This window comes from Barbus barbus, assembly GCF_936440315.1.
Source record: "Barbus barbus genome assembly, chromosome: 15".
In the NCBI taxonomy this organism is placed as follows: Eukaryota; Metazoa; Chordata; class Actinopteri; order Cypriniformes; family Cyprinidae; genus Barbus; species Barbus barbus.
Window position 1 is genome coordinate 19478219 of NC_136743.1, and position 27671 is coordinate 19505889.

Below are 27671 nucleotides of genomic sequence, written 5' to 3' on the forward strand. Positions count from 1 at the left end.
TTGAACAATCCCTTTTGTCCCACAGGCATCTAACTGAAATTAAAATCCCCAAAAGGTAAGTAAATAAATATATTAACCAGTTGGAAATGTAACCCTCATTGAAGTGCGTACAGCTGAAAACTGCCTTGTATGAATCTTTTTGTTAACTGTGGACAACCCTCGCTGATTGATTCCAAGAAGGAATCATTCCATTCGCTTGTGTGACAGCAACAAGGAAGTGTCCCTAGTGTTCATTCTTTATGGCCCCTAGACTTTGCTCCATCGTGGGCTGATTATCACATCAACCACTGAAGAGACGTCATTAGCAGTCCGAAAGCTTGACTTTTTGAGGTTCCAATGAGCTAAATTGCAACAAAGTCAGAAACTAATCATAAATTAGACAATGACTTGAAAATCACAAGCTTTTAGTGGCTTGATACATTTACACGTGAAATCTGAAATGCGAATCTTATCAAAAAAAAAAAAATTACACAGGATCCATTAACTACGCACATGTGCCTTTTGGACTTTTCATGCAAGAGGAAGATGTTACCAGAGGACAGCTTTATTATTTGAGTCAGAGCGGCTGTTAAGCAGTAAAACTGTGAGATTCTAGAGAATACATTCATTTAGTCTCACTGCACAGATACTATTGCTTGGGCGTCATATATAAGCAGTGGTTATCATAAGACCATGATGTTGCATGCTCTGATTATGAAAATATACAAAAGCAGTCAGCAGGTTTCAAAGTACACAGTTAAGGTCAACACCAATACATTCTTATTTCCATCCTTATATTCAGACTTATTATAGCCCTTAAAAACATTAAGGGATCAAGAAAAAAAAAAAAACGTCAGTACTGCAGCTGCCACTTAGATAAGCATAATTAATGATTATGTTTGAGGAATAAGTATGTAAAGTGTTATGTTCTGTGTTATTAGTCTCCATGGTGATAAGACGGAAACCAAACAAGCTGGATAACTCTACAACCATAAATGACTCAAGAAAAGAGGGATCAATTATTTAAGTGCTTAGAAACTCCAAATGTTAGTCACACCCTATAAACCGATAACCATTACTTATCTACACACATTCTATTCCAGCCCCTAAGACAACCAGACAATGATCTTGATTTGGACAGTGGCTTTATAATGTAGGCCTAAATAAAACATGTCTGGATACATGTTGGTCAGGAAAGAATACTAAATTTAAAGACCCACTTGTTTCGAGGAATTAAACTAGACTATCATTGAAAGGTTTGGGGTTGTTTTTAAAAGAAATTACTAGCAAGAATGCATTCAATTGATCAAAAGTGACGAAAAATGTATCACGGTTTCCACAAAAATATTAGCCAGCATGACCGTTTCTAACGCTGGAAAATGTTTCTTGGGCAGCAAATTAGACTGAAGAAATGACTGCTGAAAAGTCAGCTTTGTCATCACATGAAAATATAAAAATAGAAAGAAAGTTATTTTAAATGGCAATAATATTTCACAATTTTGTGGTTTTTATTTCCCCTTACTTCCTTTAATGTTTTGGCCATTCAGTAACTAATAATCAACTACATTGCTCAAGCCAGCTACTGTCATTAAAAGTTTTAAAAGTAAAATGTTTATAAGAGTCTCTTATGCTTACAAAGACTGCATTTATTTGATCAAATACAGTATAAACAGTAATATCATGACATAATAATTTCAAATAGGTTCTCTATGTTATATATGATATAGGGGGTCATGAATGAACTCCTTTTTTTATTTTTTTGTACTGATCTCTGATGTTCCCTTATCATGTTATCAAGATTCTTACATCAAAAACTAAATCATTTAGAAGTAATAAGCTATTTTCTGTCCTGTTTTTAACCCCCCTCATCAGATTCAGAATGCTCTGTTTGAACAGGTGTGGCGTGTTGTAGACGAGGATGTAAACACCTACTGCTATGATTGGCATTGTTGTGTATGTTTGACAGACAGCGTAGATTCCTCATAGATGGACACTACTGTGATTTAGGTTAAAAACATATGAATGCTCAGTATGTATAACAGACAAAGAATAGTGATCACGTAATAAAAACTTATTATTGGAAAATAATTATAATCCAAAAATAAAGTTCATCCACTCTTTCCTTGGGATCAGAAAAAAGTTAGTGCAAAGACTGTTTTTCCACAACTTGGCATTGAACAGCATCTTGTGTTCGGAGCCATCTTTATCGTTTGATTTCTGCATAATCCTGTGTTCAACCCTCTTATGCACGAATCGGTGGGCGGGGCCAAACAGGGAGCAATGTAGAAGCAGGTGTTGATCTTCCTCTGCGGAGGCGGAGTTTAGCCACACCATTACGTCATAGAGTGGTATATTTCACAAACTGTCAATTTAGCAGACTGGATTGAATATTTAGCTGTTTTTACTAAGAAAGATTTGAGTTCTAAAACTTTTATAGTACAATGGCTTCTTATTTGTCAAAAGATCAAGGGAATTTTGGTTTCTCACTTCATGACCCCTTGAAATTAATATGTTTTTTAAATATATTTATTCTGGGCATTTTTGCCTTTATAGGACAGATCACAAATGACAGGAAGCAAAGTGTGATAAAGATGGGGGGTGGGGTTGGGTCAGGAAAGGTCCTGAAATCGGGATCCGTACTCTTTACGCCTGTAGCGCACCAGCACTGTTTGTTGGCATGCTGCCCACAAGTCTATCAGCGCCAACAATTAATATATTGTTAAGTATGCTGATTCGATGAGAAAATAATTTTAATTTATCAATGTTGAAAACAGTTAGCCTGTTTAATAATTTTGTGGAAACTGATATATATTTTCCACATATTTTTTACTGTTCTTTTGACCAATTTAATGTGTCCTTGTTGAATAAAAGTATTATTATTATTATTTTAAAAATAGGTAGTGTAAGTACAGTAGTGAGCGATTATTTTGTTTCTTTTATCAGAGGAATACACCAATATCAACATTTGTATTAAATTAGACTTTGTAAAAAAACTAAAAGGCATCCACAGATTCATGTACAAAGTGTCTTTACTTCAGCAGCGGAGTGCAACATGAAATGTCATTCAAAATGAAACTGAATGATCAAACAGTATACAAGGCTTTATCTCTGCCACAAATTACACTGCTTAAAGCAACTTATCTGAAACAATAAACATAATATTGTTCATTTATGAAGAAACAAAAATGGAAGAGGGTTTATTTTTATTTTTTTTACATAAGTTTAACTTAGATACACAACTGTGTGCATACACACAATTAAATCTCTCCTCTAAATTGTGATTGACATGTCATATCTGAACATGATTTTCACACCATTAATGCTTGAATGAAATCCCCCCCAAATAAAGAGCCAATCCAGAAAGCCATAGCTGGAGCAGTGATGACACATAAAACATTCCTCACAAATCAACAGGCAGTGACGTGAGAACGTAAAATGACACAGACATTTAGACTCCATTAAACCTTCACCAAACCCATCCAATGAGGCACACGGAAAGGCACAATACTCCATTTCACCAAAGCACCTTTAACGTTTCCCACAGTACACGTGTGGTAAAATACTTCAGTCTTTGTTCACCTAGGACAGAGAGGATGGTGTTGTTATGGCTTCTCAATTCTTATTGTTTCGAACGCTACAATACAAAACGGAAACCTTTCAGTATGAAGAGCAGCCATTGTGTAATACTGCCATTTGGTGTTTGATACAGTACAGACTGTCGATTCCAGGTCATCATTCAAGGCACCCAAATGAAAAAGTGGTGAATATATAGACTTGAAGATGTACAGCATTGCTTTTACGGATATCTGTGGTTCATCCATGGATGATTACGTATAACTTGGAATAAAATGTAATTTTAAACATCCAACAACTACTCTCTTTGTGACTGAAAACCCATTTAGACATTCATATTTCAGTGAAGATACAGTTAAGGATGCATGTTGTGGTTAATTTAACATTGCTGTTCCCTACAGATTCTGGGAAAGGAAGGGTGTGCCAGAAAACATCTTGCCGACAGGTCAGGACTGTCTTCTGGTAGAGATAGGGTGAGGCAGGGCAGTGTGCCTGCATGCTAGGGGTCAAGGTGCAGAAGGGTCTGTGGTCGTGCTGAACTCTGTCCCATATCTGGTCAGTTTGTCTCATGCTCTGTCCTTACGCTTCAGCTTATTGAGCTTCTTTGTGCTGCTGTTCTTGTTGAGCAGCTTCATCACACGCTCCTTGTGATCCAGCACCTTCAACATGGAGTCACGGGCTTCTGTGATCTGGTCCATAACCAGCTTGCAGCGCTGCATATTGCCCTATACAGAGAACCAGTATCATGATTAAGATCAATTAACATCAATTGTGTACAATTTTTGGGTCAGTAAGGTGTTTTTTTTTTGGGTGAAGAAAATACTTTTATTCAGAAAGGGCACAAAAGTTGATCAAAAGTGACAGTAAAACATTTATAACGTGGCATAAGATTTCTATTTTGAATAAATGTAAAGCATTCCATACGGCAAAGAATGCTGAATAAAACTGATCAGTTTCCACAAAAATATTGAGCAGCTAATTATTTCTGAAGGATCATGGGACACTGAAGACTGGAGTAATGATTGCATCACAGGAAGAAATGACATACTGAAACATTAAAATAGAAAACTTTTTTAAAATTGTAATATTTCACACTATTCCTATTTCTACTGTATTTTTGATCAAATAAATGCAGCTTTGGTGAGCATAAGAGACGTCTTTCAAAAACATTTATTGACCTCAAACTTTTTTTACTATAGTAAAGATGCACGGATAAAATAAATATAGGCATCACAACATAATAATGTATAGTATGAAAAATGTATATTTATTCTGAGATCTGTTAAAGATTACATTTAACAGGGTTATTACACTAAATCATCATTATTAAAGAATTTAATAAAATCATTTATTGGAGTGTTAATTTAAAAAAAATAAAAGAAAATTTATTTAAATGAGTACTGCAATGATGCAAAGGTAATCAAATATAAACATTGATTGTAACCAATAAATTAAAAAAAACACATGATAACCTGTATAAAGGTGTGTGGGTAAAAGTGATCAGTGGCTCTAACCTGAATGAGCTCATTTATACGATGAAGGTCATCATTGGCTCCAGCCTTCTTCTTCGGGATGAGGCCTTCCTGGAAAGTCGTCAGCCGACTGTAAACATCACGTTCCAGATTTGTCTGCAGACAGGTGACAAAAAACACACTCATCCTGACATAAGCTTGACATCACCACTGTCTGGTAATGAATTAAAGAGAAAGTCTCACCAGCTGCATGAGCTGAGCTGCACAGAGGTGAATTTTCCAGCCCTGGGCTCTGCACACCACTCCTTTCTGATTGGCCACATCCTGTAAGGTGCCTTTCTTGTCCTCTGATTGGACAACACAAGCTGGTATTAATGAATGATGAAAGACTATATAATTGTATTAATGCAAATAAGATACTGTGTGATGAGCCTAGACAGACCCTTGACACGGATGTCGCTGTATCTCTGAAAATGGTGGTATGCCGCCTTCCAGGGGTTGCGGTAGTGGCGCAGTAGAGTGATTGGAGGCCGAACTCGGGTAGGAACATACCGAACTCCCTCTTCATCTGCAAACAGTTAAGAAACAGATACACTTAATATAGGCATTAGAGGCTACAATGTTTTAGTAATGTAACTGGGTTTCCTAAAGTGAAAACTTCAATAATCAAATCATATTTCATAACTTGTGATCAGTCAAAATTGTACAGATACAGTATCTCACAGAAGTGAGTACACCCCTCATATTTTTGTAAATATGTTATTATATCTTTTCATTTGACAACACTTAAGAAATGACACTTTGCTACAATGTAAAGTAGTGAGTGTACAGCTTGTATAACACTGTAAATTTGCAGTCCCCTCAAAATAACTCAACACACAACCATTAATGTCTAAACCGCTGGCCACAAAAGTGAGTACACCTCTAAGTGAAAATGTCCAAATTGGGCCCAATTAGCCATTTTCTCTCCCCGGTGTCATATGACTCATTAATGTTACAAGGTCTCAGGTGTGAATGGGGAGCAGGTGTGTTATCGCTCTCACCTTCTCATACTGGTCACTGGAAGTTCAACATGGCACCTCAGGGCAAAGAACTCTCTGAGGATCTGAAAAAAAGAATTGCTGCTCTACATAAAGATGGCGTAGGCTATAATGCAGCACGGTGGCCAAGACCATACAGCGGTTTAACAGGACAGGTTCCATTCAGAACAGGCCTCACCATGGTCGACCAAAGAAGCTGAGTGCACGTGCTCAGCGTCATATCCAGAGGTTGTGTTTGGGAAGTAGACGTATGAGTGCTGCCAGCATTGTTGCAGAGGTTGAAGGGGTTGGGGGGGGTCAGCCTGTCAGTGCTCAGACCATATGCCGCACACTGCATCAAATTGTGGTCTTCATGGCTGTCGTCCCAGAAGGAAGCCTCTTCTAAAGACGATGTACAAGAAAGCCCGCAAACAGTTTGCTGAAGACAAGCAGACTAAGGACATGGATTACTGGAACCATGTCCTGTGGTCTGATGAGACCAAGATAAACTTATTTGGTTCAGATGGTGTCAAGCGTGTGTGGCAGCAACAGGTAAATAGGTGAGGAGTACAAAGACAAGTGTGTCCTGCCTACAGTCAAGCATGGTGGTGGGAGTGTCATGATCTGGGGCTGCATGAGAGCTGCTGGCACTGGGGAGCTACAGTTCATTGAGGGAACCATGAATGCCAACATGTACTGTGACATACTGAAGCAGAGACTGGGCTGCAGGGCAGTATTCCAACATGATAATAACCCCAAACACACCTACAAGACGACCACTGCCTTGCTAAAAAAGCTGAGGGTAAAGGTGATGGACTGGCCAAGCATGTCTCCAGACCTAAACCCTATTGAGCATCTGTGGGGCATCCTCAAATGGAAGGTGGAGGAGCGCAAGGTCTCTAACATCCACCAGCTCCGTGATGTTGTCACGGAGGGGTGGAAGAGGACTACAGTGGCAACCTGTGAAGCTCTGGTGAACTCCATGCCCAAGAGGGTTAAGGCAATGCTGGAAAATAATGGAGGACACAAAAAATATTGACACTTTGGGCCCAATTTGGACATTTTCACTTACGGGTGTACTCACTTTTGTGGCCAGCGGTTTAGACCTTAACGGCTGTGTGTTGAGTTATTTTGAGGGGACAGCAAATTTACACTGTAATACAAGCTGTACACTCACTACTTTACATTGTAGCAAAGTGTAATTTCTTCAGTGTTGTCACATGAAAAGATATAATAAAATATTTACAAAAATGTGAGTGGTGTACTCACTTCTGTGAGATACTGTAGTCCCACAATTGGTGCAACAATCAGTGCAAATGTAGTTGCTAGTCATTTCCATGACCGCTTACAAAGATGTTTCTGATCTTTATCTCTATGTTGGTTTATCTTAATCCAGCATTGTTATCAAGTTTGGCCTCTGTTCTGTTATGTTACGACATTGTCACTGTTGCCATTTCATAATGTACTATTTAGAACAAAGGTTGGCTGACTTTCACAGGTAGTAGGCAGTAAGGGGTCTTAAGATATTCCAAGTTTTTTTCAGACATAGGAGAGACAACAATCAAATACTTGTATCACTGTAGTGTTTGTTGTACTGGTTTTTAATTAAATTATAATGTGATGATGATTTTACTTGCATAATTTAACAGCAATTTATTAAAAGTAAAAAAAAAAAAAATACATTTTTAAAATATATTCTTTCCCCACAAATTCTTTTTTTTTTTTTTTTTTTTTACCAAATTCTGTTTTCCATAAAATTTCTGGATTCCATTTTAATAGTTTCATTAAATTTTAAAAATCAAAAGCATCACTAAGTAACTGATTTTATGTAAAAAAAAAAAAAAAAAAAAAAATATATATATATATATATATATATATATTTTTTTTTTTTTTTTTTTTGTCATAAATACTGGTAAATACATTCTGGTAAATATTTTCTTCTGATAAAAATTCCTTAAAAATAAAGTTTTAATTTTATTAGTAGTAATAGTACTATCATCACATTAATGTTTCTGTCACAGTTTCTTCAATTAAATAGAACTTGTATTTTGATGGGTTGCTGTGAAGAGTGTTTGTGTTTGTATATGATATGACTAGGGTGACCATACTGGCCATTTTTACAGGACGCGTCCTTGTCATGATTTCTGTATTGCCTAAAATATCTAGGTTTTGTCTGTTTGAACAGTGCAGGTCGATTGTTGTGTGACATTCATGAGAGCTATAGATAGCAGAGCAGACGGCTCCTTATGCTTTCGAATCGCTCTCACGCCTACCATGGTGTCTCTTTTGATCGGTGAGCAGCAACGCTTCAAAACAAACAAACGAACAAACAAGTGCGCATATTTGCATCGCTTTGAACGTTCTCTGTAGATGTCCTGTATGAACGGCACATATGGCCACCCTAGATATGACGATAGTTGTACTCAAAAGAAATTGTAAAATGTTCATAAAGTGACCCTCAGAGCAGTTCTAGAGATTATGTTCATGGTTTTATGTAATCATATATTGAGATGGCTGAGGCTGAAAACACTGTGAGCGTCACACATGCTTCGGTATATGTGTAAACAAAACTGTGCATCTGCGCCATTCATTCACACAGAGACACAGAACATGCAGGATTCATATTTGAATAGTATTTTTGTGGCTTAATATTCCCATATTCAGATACTATTTCATATTGCGTTTTGATTTAAGTGTACTGACCTACTTTTGATTAACATTTCACATTATACAGTAGGGCTACAACGATTAGTCGACAATAAAAAATTGTCAACAAATATTTTTGTTGTCGAGTAGTCGTTTGATCTCATATGACCTAATGTAAGAGCATGCAATACTGCAGTTTGACCAGTGTGGCGCTGTAGCGCAAGACTGTAGTTCAGCCCTCCTGGATGCAATTCAAGAGAAGACGACACACACAGCGCTTCAGAGTAAATACACATCATGTTTATTTATATACCAGTACTTTTGCAATAGATAGCCTTAATTCAAGCAGCTTTACGGTATTAAACACGAAAAACCAGAGTCAGTGTCGCTTACAGTTAGAATTACAACTTGATTTTCAGTTATAATGCAGCTCTCCAGTGTGGAGCTAGCCATTGATAAAATATTTTTATTAAAGTGGCAGTTTGGTTTACAGAGATCAAAGCTTGATCTAGCTCAGGACTGTTTTGGTTATCATAACCCTATAAGGTATTTTAAGACATTATGTTGTGAAGTTTATCCAAAGCGTCATATCACTTACCTTAATTTTTTTATTATCTGTATGACTTACAAAAGGAGATGTTAGCCAGAATGATGTGTCATTCAGTTACTTTTTCATGTAATTAAATGGTGAGAGAGTGTCTCTGCCTGTCATCTCATTTTGTGTGCCAAATACATCTATTTGTATAAGGAATTGGTAACACTTTACAATAAGGTATCTTTTGTTAACATTAGTTAATGTATTAATTAACATGAATGAACAGTGCATTTATTACATTTATGTATTAATCTTTGTTCATGTTGATTAATAAAAATAGTTCATTGTTCATGTTCACAGTGCATTTACCAATGTTAAAAAAACACTTGTGATTTTTATAAATGCATTAGTAAATGCTGAAATTAACATGAACTAAGATTAATAAATGCTGTAGAAGTATTGCTCATTCTCAGTTCATGTTAACTAATGAACCTTATTGTAAAGTGTTACCAATTAATTGTTTAACAATTGTAATTACATAATATGCTTTTCTAAAGCTGAAGTGACCTATAGCGACCTAAAAGCCAACCAAAGCCGCAGGAGCTGAGTGCGGAATGACTTGTGACGCGTCAATCATCTTTTCCCATTGCATCTTGAGGTTTATTTTGATCCACCAAAAATTTACAATGAAAGACTTCTTGAGGCATTTGAAGATAATTTTTGAATCAAGGAAGTTTGATGAATTTACGTTCAACAAAAAATGTGTGCTCCCACACTCACCCCCTTCCTTCCTTCCTCTCCTCACAACAGGTGCTTTAATTCTCACATAATTAGTGGCACTCCCACATTTTCCCATGATCACATGACATCACACATAAATGTTTACATGGCTCCTATATTCCAGCCCCTAATTATTATAATCTTAATAATAATTATATCCAATAAATACACATAGGAGACAGACATACAACTTTTTTTTTTTTTCATACATCAATCAATGTCTGTGTATTCGATGCAGTCCATGTAAAGTCCTTAATGCTTTAGTGTCAATGAGTGATTTTAACTCAAATGTGTAATTCAATGTGTAAAGTCAACATCTATATTGACCAGTCCAAAAAACAAAAAAAATATTTTCCAAGGGAAGTGTCAAATATCTGCTTCCAGCAGAAGGCAGATTTCCGTGACTGGTCTATTCAAAAAATTGGTCTTAGTCTTGAGTCGCACCTGAGGAACAAAACACAATTTTTCTGGGAAAGGTTTGGATCACTTTCCCAATTATCCATGAAATACAGAGTGCTGAATCATCCACCAAAAGCACAGTATCTCCTGGAATGAAGTTGCGGGTTGCAGTGGACCACTTCTGTCGCTCTTGCAATTGAGGTAAATACTCCTTTGTCCATCGTTTACAGAACAGATCCGATATATACTGCACTTGTTTCCATCATCGACGAGCATATATATCCTCTTTTTGAAAGATTCCCGGTGGTAATGATGGTGCAGTTTTTAAAAGCAACAAATGATTAGGTGTCAGTGCTTCCAAATTGTTGGGATCAGTAGATTCCTTAGTAATGGGACGTCCATTCTGCTTCGCATAGAACTGTATGAAGACAATCTTCATCAAGGGTTTGTGTTCTTAAGGTGGCATTAAGAGCCTTCCTTACAGACCTAATTAATCTTTCCCATGTGCCTCCGTGATGTGATCCAATTGGAGGATTAAAAATCCACTTGATTCCTTTCTGCAGAAGCATGCTATTAATCTGAGATTGGTTCCAATCTTCAATAGCTTGTCTCAACTTACGTTCCGCTCCAAGAAAATTTGTACCATTATCAGATCGTATTTCTACGACTTGTCCACATCTTGCGATGAATCGTCGCAATGCATTTATAAAGGAATCTGTTTCCAGTGATGGCACCACTTTATATGAATAGCACGAATTGCTAGACACGTGAAGATAACGCCATATCTCTTCACGATACTTCTCCTGCTCTTAATTTCGTAGGGTCCAAAACAGTCAACATAAGTGAATGGAGGTTTATCTGGAGGAACTCCATCTAGAGGTAGGTCTGCCATCAGCTGATGCCCTGGCGCTGCCTGCAAACGTTTGCAGATCACACACTTATATAATAATATAATATCTTCCTTATGGCAACGCTAGCACCAGGTATCCAATACTTTTGACGCAACCTTGATAGCATATAGTTTCGGCCACCATGACCCACTTCTTCATGTATATGTTTAAGAATGATGCTTGAGATGTAAGAGTCCTTTGCAAGTATAGCGGGATGTTTTGCCTCTTTAGGCATAGCTGCCCTACTCAACCGTCCCCCTACTGTTAAAACACCATCTTCAAGGACTGGATTCAGTTTATAAATGTGACTGTTCCTTTTCACTTGTTCTCCTTTTTGCAAAATTGGGAATTCATCAGGGTATCTCTGTCTTTGGCAGTAACGAATAATATCCAATTCAGCTTTCTTCAGCTCCTCCACAGAAAGCTCCCTTTTGTCACATTGAACCTTTGTCTTCTCCATTTCATCTTTCAATTGTTCTCTTTGTTGATTTTCATCTATTCCAGATTGTGTTAAAGCCATTTTCAATGATTTCCTCTTCTGACTTAGATTTAGGAGTAACTGCTTAAATCTGAGAATCCAAGCCAACGGTTCCAAGAGGAGAAGTATTGGATAAAGTGTGTCATAACATCCTTGTCTAATTGTACAGTATTGACAGTGACACTTCTTTTCACCTCTGGATCCTCTAGTGAGCATTCTCCCAGGTCAGTAGGATCAACAGGCCATTCCTTTTCAGGCAAAAGAAGAAACTGTGGTCCGAACACCCAACTTCTGTTCTCCAGAAATAATTTCACTCTAAACCCTCTGGAAGCTATATCTGCTGGATTTACTGCTGTGCTCACGTACCTCCATTGTGATGATCGAGACACCTTAAGAATTTCAGAAACTCTGTTAGCCACAAAAAAGTTAGATACCTAGAAACTTAGTTTCTGATATATTTCTGTACAGAGGTACTGTCCGTCCAGAGTCTTGGAGGCACATACACAGTTCTCTTCTCCACAACGAATCCATTCGACTTGCTAACGTTGCAGCAGTAAGTTCCATTCAAGGGATAGACACTGGCTTCAAAGGAGCTACTCTAGCTTTCCCCATTACAAAAGAAACATTGCACTTGTGAGTTAATATCATGCAAAAGCAGATAAGTAACTACTCCGTAAACATCTTCGCTTGTGTCAGAAAAGTGGTGCAACTGTGCTGTGTTCACCTCTTCGAAGCCCACAGGTTTAAAGCATCTATCAATCTTAAAGCTTTCAAACTCACGCAATCCATCCAACCAGTTTGATCCACTCCTGAGCATTTGAAGCAGGAATCATATCATCCCAGCCAAGTTTCTTCCTGCACAAATCTTGTAAGATTTTTTTTGCACACAAGGTCACTGGAGACAGAATTTCTAAGGGATCATAAACAGAACTCACAGTAGCAAGGATCCCCCTTCTGGTTGAAGGCCTCTGCTGCAACATGATTTTGAACTTGAAGGCATCAGATTGTATACACCATTGTACACCTAGCACTTTTTCTACGGGAAGTAAGTCTTGGCCCAAATCCAAAACCTTCACATTTTTTGCTCTGAATTCCTCTGGGATTCTTACCAGCACATCTCGACTGTTACTTATCCATTTCGTCAATGTAAAACCCCCCTTTGCACAAATAGCTACGAGGTTGTGATACAGAGAAACCGCTTCATCCTCTGAATGTACAGAGACAAGACAGTCGTCTACATAAAAGCAATGCAAGATTATATCAATGACTTCATTGCTGAAGTCTTTGTTATCTTTTGCACACCTTCTGAGGGCAAAATTTGCACAACTAGGTGACAAAGTGGTTCCAAAGAGGTGCACAACCATACAATATTCTACCATATCTTGAGTAAGATCACCGTCTTGCCACCAAAAAAATCTCAGCAAGTCTGCATCATCTTTCGGTACCCGCACTTGATGAAACATGGCTTCAATATCTGCCATGATCACAACTCGCTCTTTCCTAAATCTAGTTATCACCCCAATCAGTGAACTGGTGAGGTCTGGACCCTGTAATAGCTGGGTATTCAAAGACATCCCTTGGAATGTAGCTCCGCAAACAAAGACAACACGGAGCTTTCCTTTTCGGGGGTGATAAACACAGTGATGGGGTATATACCATACTTTACCATCACTATGTCCCAAGTCTTCAGCTGGCACTCTCTCCACATAACCTTTAGAAATAAGATCTTTCATGAAAACAGAATATTCAGAATGAAGTGAAACATCCTTTTTCAATCTTTTCTTTAGGTTCAGAGCACGCTGTTCTGCAATTATCTTGTTGTCTGGCATACGGACATCTTTATTCCTCAAAAGGTAAGCCAATGGAATAATGACCCCCTTCCAACTTTAATGAGTCTGATACTATCTCAATGGACCTTTGATCTTCTCTTGAAAACCCAACTTGTTCATTTGTGCTACATTCAGGAAAATCAACTTCAATTTGCTGTTGCCAAAGTTCTCCCAAGTTTGAAACAGAAATCCTGTTAATTGTAACATCAGGGTACTTAGAAGTAGACTGACTGCCTCCATCTCCTATTAGTGGACCATTTACTGTCCATCCCAACCTAGTTTTAATTGCATAGGGTCCGTTATCAACACTGCGGATCACTTGAATCGGCTCCATAACCCTTGGGGCATTTATTCCTATAAAGTAGTTCAATATCAGAGTCAATATCAGGCAAATTCACATGTTTCAAATATGGCCATCCCTGCAAATCCTTTTGCTTTGGGATGTTTCCTCTATGCACAGGCATGGTCTCTTGTGTATTGGCGTCAGGGGTAACTCCCAAAAGTCTTCATCATTCAAACCAGCTACTTCTAACCCAGAAACAACATGGGTAGTTGTAACTTTCTCCTGACCCATAGTACGCAAGAGAATATTAGTCCTTTTACCCGGAAGACCAAGTCTATTCATCAATCTAGATGTACAAAATACTGCTGTGCTACCTTGGTCCAGAAAAGCATAAGTAAATCACAGTCTTGTTTCCTTTTTTAGATTTCACTTGTACAGGAAAAATAGAAAGTTTACATTCATATTCACCAGCCCCAATATAGCCACTGGACTCGACAAATCCGGGAGCACTGCCCATTACAGTGTCCATTTGTTTCCTCACTTGCTTTGAATCAGTCACATTTTCTCTTGGATAGATGTGAAGTATACTAGGGTGTTTAAGATTACACACTTTGCATGAAAGGCGATTTCTACAATATTTACTGATGTGCCCTGAACACATACAGCCAAAACAAATGTCATTCTCTTTTAAGAATGAAATCTTTTCACCATGACTCCTCTTTTCCAATAGAGGGCACAATTCCAAAGTGTGTTCACATTTGCAAAACAAACAACTCTTGTTGCTGAGTGAAACCGTTTCCTTTCTATTAGTTCCAATTTCTGCTTTCCTTTCCATTGCTGTAACAGTAGTAGCAAAGCTGCTTCTTTTAGTTTTAAGATAAGACTGAGACTTGCCTTTGTTCACTGCTTTACTTCCTATTAAAGTTGGGACATCCTGTATGTTTCCAAAAACTGGATCAGTCATTATTTTTACTTGTCTTTCAACAAAGTTAACAATGTCGCTGAAGGTAGCTCTTTGATTGACAGTTTCCTGTAGTTCACAAACCTCTGATCTCCATTTCTCCCTTAATTTGTATGGCAATTTTTTCACTACAGTGAACATATTTGAGGGCGTATCCATCTCACACAAATACTGAATGTTTTCCATGGAGTTACAACAGCTTCTTAAGAATAAACTATAATCTTGTAAAGCTCTGAGATCTTCACTTTTGATGTTTGCCCATGAGAGTGTCACGGTTTGGTTTCTGTTTAGTTTCCCTTTTGCCCTTATTTGGTTTTTCCTATCATTAGTTAATCATCGTTCATCCTGTTCACCTGTCTTGAGTTAATTATCTTGTTTCCTCGTTTGGTTGTCCCTTTATAAGTCTTGAGCTCTCCCCTTTCGTCTGATCTTAAGTTGAGTTAAAGTAATGTAAAGTGTGTTGATGCTATTTAATAAAGAATACTCCTTTTCGTTTACTCCATCGTGCACTCATTCCTACAACACCATACAAATAACAGAAGATCAGACCAAACAAGATGAGGAGGCGGCTGGTTCTGGTTCCCCACAAGGGATATCCTGGGATCTTCAGCCCGCTTCCTCCGCCCACAGCGATGATGATGCAGCTGCCCGCGATGATGATGCTGCTGCCCGCGGCAAAGAAAGTTCCGCCGTCCGAGGCGAAGATGGTTCCGCCCGCGGCGATGATGATTCCGCCGCCCGCGATAAGCCCGCCGCCGTTCGCGGCCAACCCTAGCCCGCCTCCTGAGAATGTGGCAAGCCCGCTGCCTGAGAATATGGCAAGCCTGCCGGTTCTTGCCCTGGAGCTCCTGGATTTGGCGATACCCCCTGAATTCTCGGCTCCTGTCCTCTCCCCAGCGCCCGTTCCTCGACAGCGCCCTCCTGTGCCTGCTCTTAATAAGCATTCCCCAGTGCTCGTTTCTCCAGAGCCAGTCCCTCCAGTGCACGCTTCTCCAGGGCCAGTCTCTCCAGTGCCCGATTCTCCAGGGCCAGTCCCTCCTGTGTTTATGCTAACAGAGCACCCCCAGGAAATAGCGCTTCACAAGCGCCCTCAACTAAGTGCCTGCTCCTCGCAAGTGCCCTCCAGTGCCTGCTCCTCGCAAGTGTCCTCCAGTGCCTGCTCCTCGCAAGTGCCCTCCAGTGCCTGCTCCTCGCAAGTGCCCTCCAGTGCCTGCTCCTCACAAGAGCTCTCCTGCGTCTCCGCTGGTCCCGTCCAGCTGTCCTGCGTCTCTGCTGGTCCCGTCCAGCTCTCCTGCGTCTCCGCTGGTCCCGTCCAGCTCTCCTGCGTCCCCGCTGGTTCCGTCCAGCTCCCGTCCAGCTCCGCGCTTCAAGAGCGCCCTTAAGTGCCCGCTCCTCCAGAGCGCCCCACAGAGCCCGCTCCTCCAGAGCGGGGTGATATCTGTCACGGTTTGGTTTCTGTTTAGTTTCCCTTTTGCCCTTATTTGGTTTTTCCTGTCATTAGTTAATCATCGTTCATCCTGTTCACCTGTCTTGAGTTAATTATCTTGTTTCCTCGTTTGGTTGTCCCTTTATAAGTCCTGAGTTCTCCCCTTGTCTTTTGTCTGATCTTAAGTTGAGTTAAAGTAAAGTGTGTTGATGCTATTTAATAAAGAATACTCCTTTTCGTTTACTCCATCGTGCGCTCATTCCTACAACACCATACGCATAACAGAGAGAGCCTTTTCCATACAGGCAGATGCAATTTTGTACTGATCACCAAAACGCTCTTGTAGTAAAGCTTTGGCCCTTAAATACCCATGATCTACAGGCATAAGCTGGCAACCTTTTATAATCTCTCTTGGATGACCCCTGGTGTACTGTTCAAGAAAGTATAAGCGATCACTAGGGCTTTTTTTTTTCTCTCCACACCACTTTTCTTAGGATTTCATAAAGGAGTGATATTGCAAAGGGTTGCCATCAAACACCTGAATTTCCCTTTTAGGCAAAGATGACAGACACTGTTGTTGAACCAGCAAAGATGTAATTTCATTTTGTTTATCCATAATATGGAAAATTTGATCAGTATTTCCTGAAACTGCTTCCATACTGTGCACTTACATTCACATTACCACGCTGACTTGAGTTTGGAATTGTCTGGGGGTAAATGATTTGAGAAATGTTCCTCTTGTTTGGATTTGCACCTGAAGAAACCATTTGATGAGTTGGAATAAATGATTTGGCATCAGTATTAAGTGTTTGGGTGGTTTGTTGTCCTTTATCAACATAAGAATTCATTCCATCAGAATGATGCGTCATCACTGGAAATTTTGGACATATTCTGTTCTCTTGAATCTAGAGGACACTCGGCTGATTCCAGTGGTTGATCTTGGGCTTTAATCACTTGAGCTCTCAATTCTCCTTATCCACTGTTTTGTGTCCTTTATGAAAGCGTCACTGCGTTTATATACACTTGAGAACCAATCATTCTGTTTAGTTTGCTCGTCACTGGGTAATAATGGGATCACAGAATCATGAAGTTTGATTGCCTATTCAAAAACTTGCACTAAGCTTTCAAGTTCAATCCGAACAGCTGAAACGTTGTCATTTCGTTGCATGAGCTCCTTGATGGCCTGTATAGAACCTTTGATCACATTCACATTTCATTTTCGTTCTTGCTGTAGTTGTTCAATTTTATTAGCCAAAGCCTTTGCGGTAAGCTGAACCTTTCTTTTACCTTCGTCCTGTTCAGGTACAGCATTCTCACTGGATTCACGTTCACTCATTATTACCACATGTGCGCCTTTTGTTGACTAAACTATAGCAGCCTAAAAGCCAACCAAAGCCGCAGGAGCTGAGTGCAGAATGACTTGTGACGCGTCAATCATCTTTTCCCATTGCATCTTGAGGTTTATTTTGATCCACCAAAAATTTACAATGAAAGACTTCTTGAGGCATTTGAAGATCATTTTTGAATCAAGGAAGTTTGATGAATTTACGTTCAACAAAAAATGTGTGCTCCCACACTCCCACCCCCTTCCTTCCTTCCTCTCCTCACAACAGGTGCTTTAATTCTCACATAATTAGTGGCACTCCCAAATTTTCCCATGATCAAATGACATCACACATAAATGTTTACATGGCTCCTATATGACCTTTATGTTAGAATATGTATAACTTAATATTTTAACTAATTGCAGCTGAATAATAAAATTCTACTGATTAATCAGTGAAATAATCAACGATTAGTCGATTAATCATTCTAATAATCATTAGATTAATCGATTATCGAAATAATCGTTTGTTACAGCCCTATTATACAGTAAAAAATAAAAATAAAATTCTAATAGTTTTAAAATCCTATTCTAATAAAACAAACAAAAAAATAATGAAAACACCATTGTCCTACAAAGTGAAGACTCTCAGATTATAAAGTCAAATGGTCAAGGACCTTTCTGGAGCTTACCAATGTATTCTTTAGGAGGGGACTTGCGTTTCTCTGCACGTTGGCTGAGGGGTTCGGGTGGGAACTTCTCCTCGTCTGTGCTGTTGGTCTCCATCATCTCGCTCTCCTCAGTGGAGATGACGTGCTGTTGCTTGCGGGGCTTCTTTCTGGGTGAGGCTCCAGAGGTGATGTCTGTAGCAGGGACTGCCAACATCTGTGCACCACTGTTTGGCCCTGATGCCACTGAGGGAAAGAAACCACTTTATTAGTTAAACCATGAACTGACTGACATTTTTGCCTTCTGATATGCATTTCTCTGAAGTATAACATCATTCTACATAATCTTTTCATTGTCTTAAATATGTAAAATATTGGTTGAATGAATTAATCTCAATGTCAAATACAAAAGGATTTTAGGCTGATATATAGGTTGGCTATTAGTGTAAAAAATCTTGTTTGCATAAAGATCCCACCTGGTTTTGTACTATCCATAGGGTCCGTCTCCTGCTTAATATTCATCTCTGGGAAGGTGGAGCTGATGGCACATGCTGAATTAGTGCTGGCAGCTGGCTGAGTGGGCGGGGTCACTACATTGGCCATGGAGGGGATTGGCGGGGTGACTGCCATGGCAGCAGGTATGGCTGAAAGAGCAGGAGTGGGTTGAGAGGGGAGCGCTGCTGACGTAAGGAGGGAGGGGAGAGGTTGAGAAGCCAGCTGGGAGGGAGGTGGTCCCACATGTTGAGGTTGCTGTTCAGTTCCCTGGCTAGGAATAGAATCTATTGCTGAGGCTACTGATGGAGCGAGACTCATGTGGATATCAGGTTTAGGCTTCACTCTGCCAAAGAGTTTGGAGATTAAGTGTTTACAAAGCTGAGTGGTGATAAAAGACCAAGAAATACTTCAAAAATCAATAAGATCAACGTCAATACTTCATACCCTGCAGGACGAGGTGAACCTGATGCACTTCTGATGTGTCCATCATTTCTGGGGGTTGTGGAGTCACTGAGCTGACTTGGGATCAGGTTCTTTCTAACAGCAGCACTTTAATAAATCAACAGAGACAGATTAAATGACAATTTTGAAAAGATATATACAGTCATGGCCAAAAATATCAGCCCCCTTGGTAAATATGATCAAAGAAGGCTGTGAAAATGAATCTGCATTGTTAATCCTTTTGATCTTTTATCAAAAAAAATTCACAAAAATCTAACCTTTCATTGGATAATAAGAATTTAAAATGGGGGGGAAATATCATTATGAAATAAATGTTTTTCTCAAATACACATTGGACACAATTATTGGAACCCCTAGAAATTATGAGAAAAATACAGTTGGGCAAAAAAGTATTTAGTCGGCCACCAATTGTGCAAGTTCTCCCACTTAAAAAGATGAGAGAGGCCTGTAATTGTCATCATAGGTACACTTCAACTATGAGAGACAGAATGGGGAAATCACATTGTAGGATTTTTAATGAATTAATTGGTAAATTCCACTGTAAAATAAGTATTTGGTCACCTACAAACAAGCAAGATTTCTGGCTCTCACAGACCTGTAACTTCTTTAAGAGGCTCCTCTGTCCTTCACTCGTTACCTGTATTAATGGCACCTGTTTGAGCTCGTTATCAGTATAAAAGACACCTGTCCACAACCTCAAACAGTCACACTCCAAACTCCACTATGGCCAAGACCAAAGAGCTGTCGAAGGACACCAGAAACAAAATTGTAGACCTGCACCAGGCTGGGAAGACTGAATCTGCAATAGGCAAGCAGCTTGGTGTGAAGAAATCAACTGTGGGAGCAATTATTAGAAAATGGAAGACATACAAGACCACTGATAATCTCCCTCGATCTGGGGCTCCACGCAAGATCTCACCCCGTGGGGTCAAAATGATCACAAGAACGGTGAGCAAAAATCCCAGAACCACACGGGAGGACCTAGTGAATGACCTGCAGAGAGCTGGGACCAAAGTAACAAAGGCTACCATCAGTAACACACTACGCCGCCAGGGACTCAAATCCTGCAGTGCCAGACATGTTTTCCTGCTTAAGCCAGTGCATGTCCGGGCCCATCTGAAGTTTGCTAGAGAGCATTTGGATGATCCAAAAGAGGATTAGAAGAATGTCATATGGTCAGATGAAACCAAAATAGAACTTTTTGGTAAAAACTCAACTCGTCGTGTTTGGAGGAGAAAGAATGCCGAGTTGCATCCAAAGAACACCATACCTACCACAGTTGTTTTCCGTGGTCTTCCGGGTCTTTTGGTGCTGCTGAGCTCACTTCAGAGATTCCTTCTTTTTAAGAATGTTCCAAACAGCTGTTTTGGCCACACCTAACGTTTTTGCTATCTCTCTGATGGGTTTGTTTTGTTTTTTCAGCCTAATGATGGCTTGCTTCACTGATAGTGACAGCTCTTTGGATCTCATCTTGACAGTTGACAGCAACAGATTCCAAATGCAAATAGCACACTTGAAATGAACTCTGGACCTTTTATCTGCTCGTTGTAATTGGGATAATGAGGGAATAACACACACCTGGCCATGGAACAGCTGAGAAGCCAATTGTCCCATTACTTTTGGTCCCTTAACAAGTGGGAGGCACATATGCAAACTGTTGTAATTCCTACACCGTTCACCTGATTTGGATGGAAATACCCTCAAATTAAAGCTGACAGTCTGCAGTTAAAGCACATCTTGTTCGTTTCATTTGAAATCCATTGTGGTGGTGTATAGAGCCAAAAATGTTAGAATTGTGTCGATGTCCCAATATTTATGGACCTGACTGTATGATGAAAATGACAGGCCTCTCTCATCTTTTTAAGTGGGAGAACTTGCACAATTGGAGGCTGACTAAATTTTTTTTGCCCAACTGTATCTCTGAAGTATATTCCCATTCATATTCACAATTTTGAGCACTCCAGGGGGATTATGAACATGAAATTATCCAGCCATGGCTTCCTGTTTCACAGAAATATAAATAGGAGGGAAAACAACGCCCAAATTCTCTTAATCATCCATCACAATGAGAAAAAACAAAGAATATATTTCTGATGAACAGCAAAAGATAATTAAGCTTCACAAATTAGTGAAGTGGCTTTAAGAAAAGAGCTACAGCAGTGAAAATTCCAATTTCCACCATCAGGGTAATAATTAAGAATTTCCAATCAATAGAAAATTTTATGAATCTGCCTGGAAGAGGACGTGTCTATATCGTCCTAATGCATGGTGAGAAGGAGAGCTTGAGTGGCTAAAGACTCTCTAAGGACCACAGCTGCAGAATTGCAGAAAATAGTTGAGTCTCAAGGTCAGAAAACCTTAAAAAAAAAATTTCAAACAGCACCTACATCACCACATGTTGTTTGGGAGGGCACATGGCATTATGGATTCTATCAAATACCAACAGATAAAAAAAATCAATAAGTGACTGACTGAAATCTTATAATGGGCCATGTTAGGATCTTCCAACTGTACAATAGTCCAAACACAATCCTCAAAAACAACACAAAAATGGGTCACTGAGCACAAAACCATGCTTCTGCTATGGCCATTCCAGTCCTCTGACCTGAACCCTATAGAAAATGAGTGGGGTGAACTGAAGAGAAGCACCATCATGGAGCTGTGAATCTGAAGGATCTGGAGAGATTCTGGATGAAGGAATGGTGTCTGATCTCTTGTCAGGTGTTCTCTAACCTCATCAGGCATTATAGGAGAAAATTTAGAGCTGTTAAACTGGAAAATGGAGGTTTCAAAAAGTATTGAATAAAAGTGTGCCGTTAAATGTGGCCAATGTGTATTAGAGAAAAACATTTATTTCATAATGATACCCCCCCCCCATTTTAAATTCTTATCCAATGAAAGGTTAGCTTTTTGTGATTTCAGTATTTCAAATAAAGCTGAAATAAAATAAAACACAATCATTAGGCAACTAACTAATGTAAATGTTTGTTGAAGTACTGAAATTACTAAAACCATAATAAAAATAATACAAACTAATAAAAATATAATAAATACGGCAAAAGCACAATTAATGAAAAAAACTACATTTAAAATGAAAATTAACAAAATAAAAAAAGCTAATTTAAAACATTGATAAATACTATAATCTTTAAACAAAATGATTCTCATGAAAAGAAAAGTGTTGGTCATATATTTAAAATTGTTGGTCATATTTATACAAACCATTCTGAATTATATAAATTCAGAAGGAAAAAATTAAATTATATTTCAAGTAAAGAAACATTTTGTGAAATATATAGCAATATGACACTGTTTTGATGATAATTAACTAATTAGCAATTAGCAACAGACTTAGTTAAAAAAATTAAAAAAATATTCAGAAAATATTTGTTTAAATTGTTATGTAGTAATGGAAGAATCATTGTGGTAGTCATTAATGTATTTTTAAATTACTTTTTCTGGAGAAAATGATTTTCATTACAGTAATGACAATATTTTCTTGAATTAGAAGATATTATACTTTATATTAGAAGACATATTTGGGAGGAAAATAGAAAGTAGCACTCCTAAAAACAGTTTTGATATTCTTAATTTCCAAAATATAATTTAGTTTTTTTGTTTGTCATTTTGGGGTGAAACAGGAATCCGTGTTCCCTTTTGTTTTCTACTGTGCAAATTTAATCTACACATATTAAATATTTGTCAATATATAAATTGGTGTAGGACTGTTTTGTATTTTTTGTGCTGGTAAAATATGACTTGGACATATCATAATGAGATTTACTCTTGAACAACTATGGAGAACATGTCAATAGTGGGTTTATCATGCTCACCCCTCATTGGCAGGTTTCTTGCGCAAAATGCTGGGTCGAGGAGACGTCACAAGTGAGGGGGTTCCAGCGTTGGCACTCTGATTGTGCATCTGGGCCACAGTGGTGGCAGGCTGACTGTTGTTGAATGCATTGCTAATAGAGTTAGCCACCAGTGTGGAACCATCAGCCAGAACAACTGAAAAATCAACAACACAGAAACACACTCATCTTTACTATTTTTTGTAACTTCAATGATTGAGTGCTTGGTATGAACACATATGGAGAACTGACGGTGGACCTTAAGATTCACAGCTGATCTGAGGCGCCTCACCTGAAGCTTTAGACTCTGTTGGGGGCTGTTGTTGGTTGACTGGTGTAGGCTGAATGCTCGGGGTGGTGATCTGGGCAGACGTATGAAGGCCCTGGGCTGGGATGGGCGTGGGTTGGATGCCCTGCGCTGCCATGGCAGCCGGTTGGATGTTCTGAGTGTTGATCTGAGTAATGCGGTCCACCGTCATCAGCTGCATGGAGTTCAGATGAACTGCAGACGCAACTCCTACACTGGCTTGAGTGGGCATGGCTCCACTGGGCGCCTGAGCAGTTACTGTGTCCACATGACAAACAACTGTTAATAATCCAATGCCAACATTTATTAGTAGCCACTAGGGATGTAACGGTACACAAACATGACGGTTCATTACGTACCTCAGTTTTGACTTTTATTAAAACGGCATTTATTGTCTAAATTTGCTGAAAAACAAAATAACGATTTGTTCGGTACACATGCGTACTTAACCGAAAGACCGAAAATTTCCGGTACGAATACATGTACCGTTACACTCCTAGTACCCACCAATGTCAATCAAGTTTGTGATGAAGGAAATCATTTATCTAATTTGCTGTAGCACCACGGTACCTGGATAAGGGCGTATGGACGACACAGAGCTGGTGATGGGGGTGTATGTGTGGGTCAGCGGGTACGGTGCTGATGGGTAAGTGGGCAGGAAGTACTGAAACTGCACTGGAACAGATTGTCTGTGGAGAGCCATAAAACATCCCATTAAAAGCAGGGCAAACAGACATATGGTTATCCTACACCGGATGTGAAGTAGGTGGGAAAATACCTGTTGTCAGCGCGGTTCTCCATGGTGATGGGGTTGGGAGAAGAGCGGTGACCAGAAATAGGGATGAGGTTGCCCCTTTCTCCAGTGTACTCAGACTGGATACGTGGTGACGTGTGTGTGATGGGCTGTGGGACCACTTTAGCTAAAACAGACGGGGCAAAATCAACAGTTAATGCCATCAGTTAAAGCTTTTACTATTTTACAAGCAAAATCTTCCTGGAAAATCTGCTTGTAAAACAACAGCTCTGTTGCAACTTTGTAAAGGTGCATTCCCAGTTTAGTTAGACTGTTAAATGAATACATGCACAAAGAGCAAGTCTGTTCAGTCTGCAAATACAGTCGTCATGCCTCCAGGCATCTATTTCCAGCCATGCAAGTACAGCTTCTATCTGTTTGAATGCAGAAAGAATGATAACTATATAAATCACAATTGAATATTTCAAAGCAAGAATAAAATGACAACAGTGATCTGGCTACTGTTTTCCCAGCATAAGTCTTCTATCTTATTACACTTGTCATTATAGTACAAGATCGACTGACTTTTACATGTTCCTAGAGTTTACACAGAGTTTGGCAAAACTGCTTTCTCTTTTTATGCTCCTTTCTTATGGAATGAGACACAGAGTATTTTAATGTTGGAAAAACTTCCTTCGCTGAATACCTTTAAAAATGTTTTATGGTCTAACTGTAAGGAAACGTGTAAATGTTTTAAGAAATTCGTTTTTTGTGTGTGTACGAGTTTTAATGTATATGTAAACTGTTTTGTGTGAAACTTTTTTGTGATGCCATTTTGGGCAGGACTGCCTGGAAGAAGAGATTTTATATCTCAATGGGACTATCCTGGTAAAATAAAAGGAAATAATAAAGTGTCTTGAGGACTGTTCCACAGTTGCAATAATAGTTTATGGTTCATTAAACAAACATGAAAAACATTGTTTAAACTCTTTCCAATTACAAAATTGTTACTATTAAAAATACAGTAATCTGAAAAAGGGACTTTTTGATTTTTATATTTTTAAGTGTAATGTCCAGTTTTCAGTGTCACGATCCTTCTAGTATGCTGATTTGGTGCCCAAGAAACCATTATAAATGTTGAAAACAGTTGTGCAGCGTAATATTTTTGTGGAAACCGTAATACAGTATTTTTCAGGACTTTTGGATAAATAGAAAGTTCAAAAGAACAGTGTCTATTTGAAATAAGTTATTTATAACAATGTTTATTCCTTGCTAAATAAAAGTATTAATCTTTTAATTCTGACGGCATACTTTAGCACAGTGATTTATGTGATCAAGAGTAAACGAACAGCCAATCGGCTGTGCGAAATTGCGACTTGTGTATGATTGGACTGTCTCTGCCTTACACAGTCTCTGATTTTACCCGTAGGAAATATTATTGATCACATTTCACCATTAAGATTTCATAGTTTAAATCAATAAATAAATAATAATCTGCTCACACTGTTACTATAAAGTCTTAAAGTTAAATAAGGTAATCATTTTGTATTCTACATCATACTACACTGAATGTCACAAAGATTGACAAATCTGACTAATAAGTACAAAATCTCTTATCTCTGATTTTTACTGCCCACTATTTTTTTCTGCCATAGTCACCACTAATAACCTACTCCTAAATATAATGTAGAAACTTAAAATTTTCTGTAAAGCTGCTTTGCAATGATTTGTTTCGTGAAAAGCGATATACAAATAAACTTGAATTGAATCTCTAGCATTACTTGAAATATTTACAATATTAGACTATACCTACAATATAAAACCTATTTACGTCTGTGCTACTAGATATAAAAACAATTCTAGAGCAGATGAGCTAAAGGTAACTTACCCACAGGGATGGTGGATGTGGTCACTGCTGTGGCATGAGAGGAATGGGAGGCCACCGTCATAGTGACAATACTGCTACTGGATATTTGAGTGTGTGGAGTACAGCCTTTAAAAATGTGTTAAAATGACACAGCAGGTCTTTAGTACTGTAATACATATGCAAACATAATAGTCTATGCAATTTACATGGATGTCTCTGAATCACTGGTGTACCCACCTGTTGTAGTGGGTGACGGTGCAGTATGGGTGGCCTGAATAGGAGCCACTGTTGCAGCAGCAACAGGTGTCACAGTGCTGAAAATGGTCTTCTACGACAGAGCAAAAGAGAGGTATAACTTCCTGCTTTTTTTTATATTTCCAAAAGGATGAGGCAGAATGATTTCAACCTGTGCAACAGAGTGAGAAAGGGCTTTCTGAGCAGCAATGGCAGGGTGAGAGGGCAGGGTGATCCGTGTGGGCATGTCCCGTGAGGGCGGAGGGCGCTGGATACTCAAGGTGGCTTGGGGTGGGTGGATCGTCATTGCTGAGCGACTGGAATCCAGAAAAACAAATTTACAGTTTAATATTTTCCACAATTCAACTACTATAAATATAGAGATGCACAGAAACTGAACATTTATTTAATAACACTTAAATAAAACTGAATTGTAAACATTTACATTGCACACAAGGCATAAATTCTGTATCAACTTTTTAATGATATAATGATTTTTCTACTCCAATTCATTTTTTTGACTAATATAAACATCTAAACAGAGGTTGTGACAAACCATTCCATTCATTACATAATGTATGTTTGAATAAATGTCATGAAACCAAGTAACAATATACTTTACATGCAATAATGTGCATAAAACGTTCCTCACTAAGGTTATTAATTTTAGCTGATAAATAAACAATAGACAATAAATGGCTTATGTAAACGTAAGCTGATTTATTGATGTCTTCGGTTGAAACACTGATTAAGCGTTTACATGATGATACAGTAAGTTGTTCTATATCTTTCAACATATCTTCTTATGTTTATTCATATTTATTTCTTGCTATAACTAGTACAGAGAAAGAGATGTTTAGTTCATGTGTGATCTGCGCTGCCACCTGATATGAGGCAGATACAGTCGGTCTTGCCACATTAAAGAGCATCAAAATTACACCAGACTTGAGATTATATGATGAAAACTGTATTCTGATTATAGGTGAGCTACAAATGTTACTACAGTGAGCTACAGTGAGTTTTGTTCATGTACCACCTGAAAATGGTAAAGACTAAAAGGTTAATCAAAATGAAAACTGATTAAAACTGAGAAATCGATATTGGAAACCAAGCACGAGTGTCCACACAACTGACATGTTTACCTGTTGTAACTTATCCACGAAACAGATGCTGACACAGTAAAAACGCACAATCAAAGAAGCACTAATTAAACGTTATCATTTCAGCCCTCTAAAAATGTTTCATTACGGTGGGTCTTACCCGTGTACCATGTCTCCAGAGTGGGCAGCCACTGTAGTGATAACCGGAGACTGAGGTCTGGTTGCATTCACTGGAGCCACTATTGTAGGCAGCACTGCTGTAGAGGTAGTGACTATAGGCCTAGACTGTAATACAAACAGATATGTATGAAATGCATCAGGATGAATCTGTGTTCAATAGAACTGACAACATGTGTTTAC

The 27671-nt window shown here is 38.7% G+C and overlaps 1 protein-coding gene across 1 annotated transcript in view; it reads right to left on the bottom strand.

Moving 5' to 3' along the window:
- Positions 1 to 2895: 2895 nt before the first annotated feature.
- The window catches only part of LOC306881230 (histone deacetylase complex subunit SAP130-like), a 28415-nt gene continuing 3639 nt past the window's right edge, over positions 2896 to 27671 (bottom strand). The window contains exons 7-21 of the mRNA XM_079435224.1: positions 27472 to 27596; positions 26384 to 26528; positions 26215 to 26305; positions 25999 to 26103; positions 24156 to 24297; positions 23948 to 24066; positions 23363 to 23635; positions 23053 to 23227; positions 19202 to 19306; positions 18739 to 19100; positions 18287 to 18508; positions 5467 to 5592; positions 5268 to 5371; positions 5067 to 5180; positions 2896 to 4277 (exon numbers count right to left, since the gene is read on the bottom strand). Of these exons, the coding sequence (XP_079291350.1) occupies positions 4119 to 4277; positions 5067 to 5180; positions 5268 to 5371; positions 5467 to 5592; positions 18287 to 18508; positions 18739 to 19100; positions 19202 to 19306; positions 23053 to 23227; positions 23363 to 23635; positions 23948 to 24066; positions 24156 to 24297; positions 25999 to 26103; positions 26215 to 26305; positions 26384 to 26528; positions 27472 to 27596 (2367 nt within the window). The 3' untranslated portion in view covers positions 2896 to 4118. The remainder of the gene's footprint in view (positions 4278 to 5066; positions 5181 to 5267; positions 5372 to 5466; positions 5593 to 18286; positions 18509 to 18738; positions 19101 to 19201; positions 19307 to 23052; positions 23228 to 23362; positions 23636 to 23947; positions 24067 to 24155; positions 24298 to 25998; positions 26104 to 26214; positions 26306 to 26383; positions 26529 to 27471; positions 27597 to 27671) is intronic.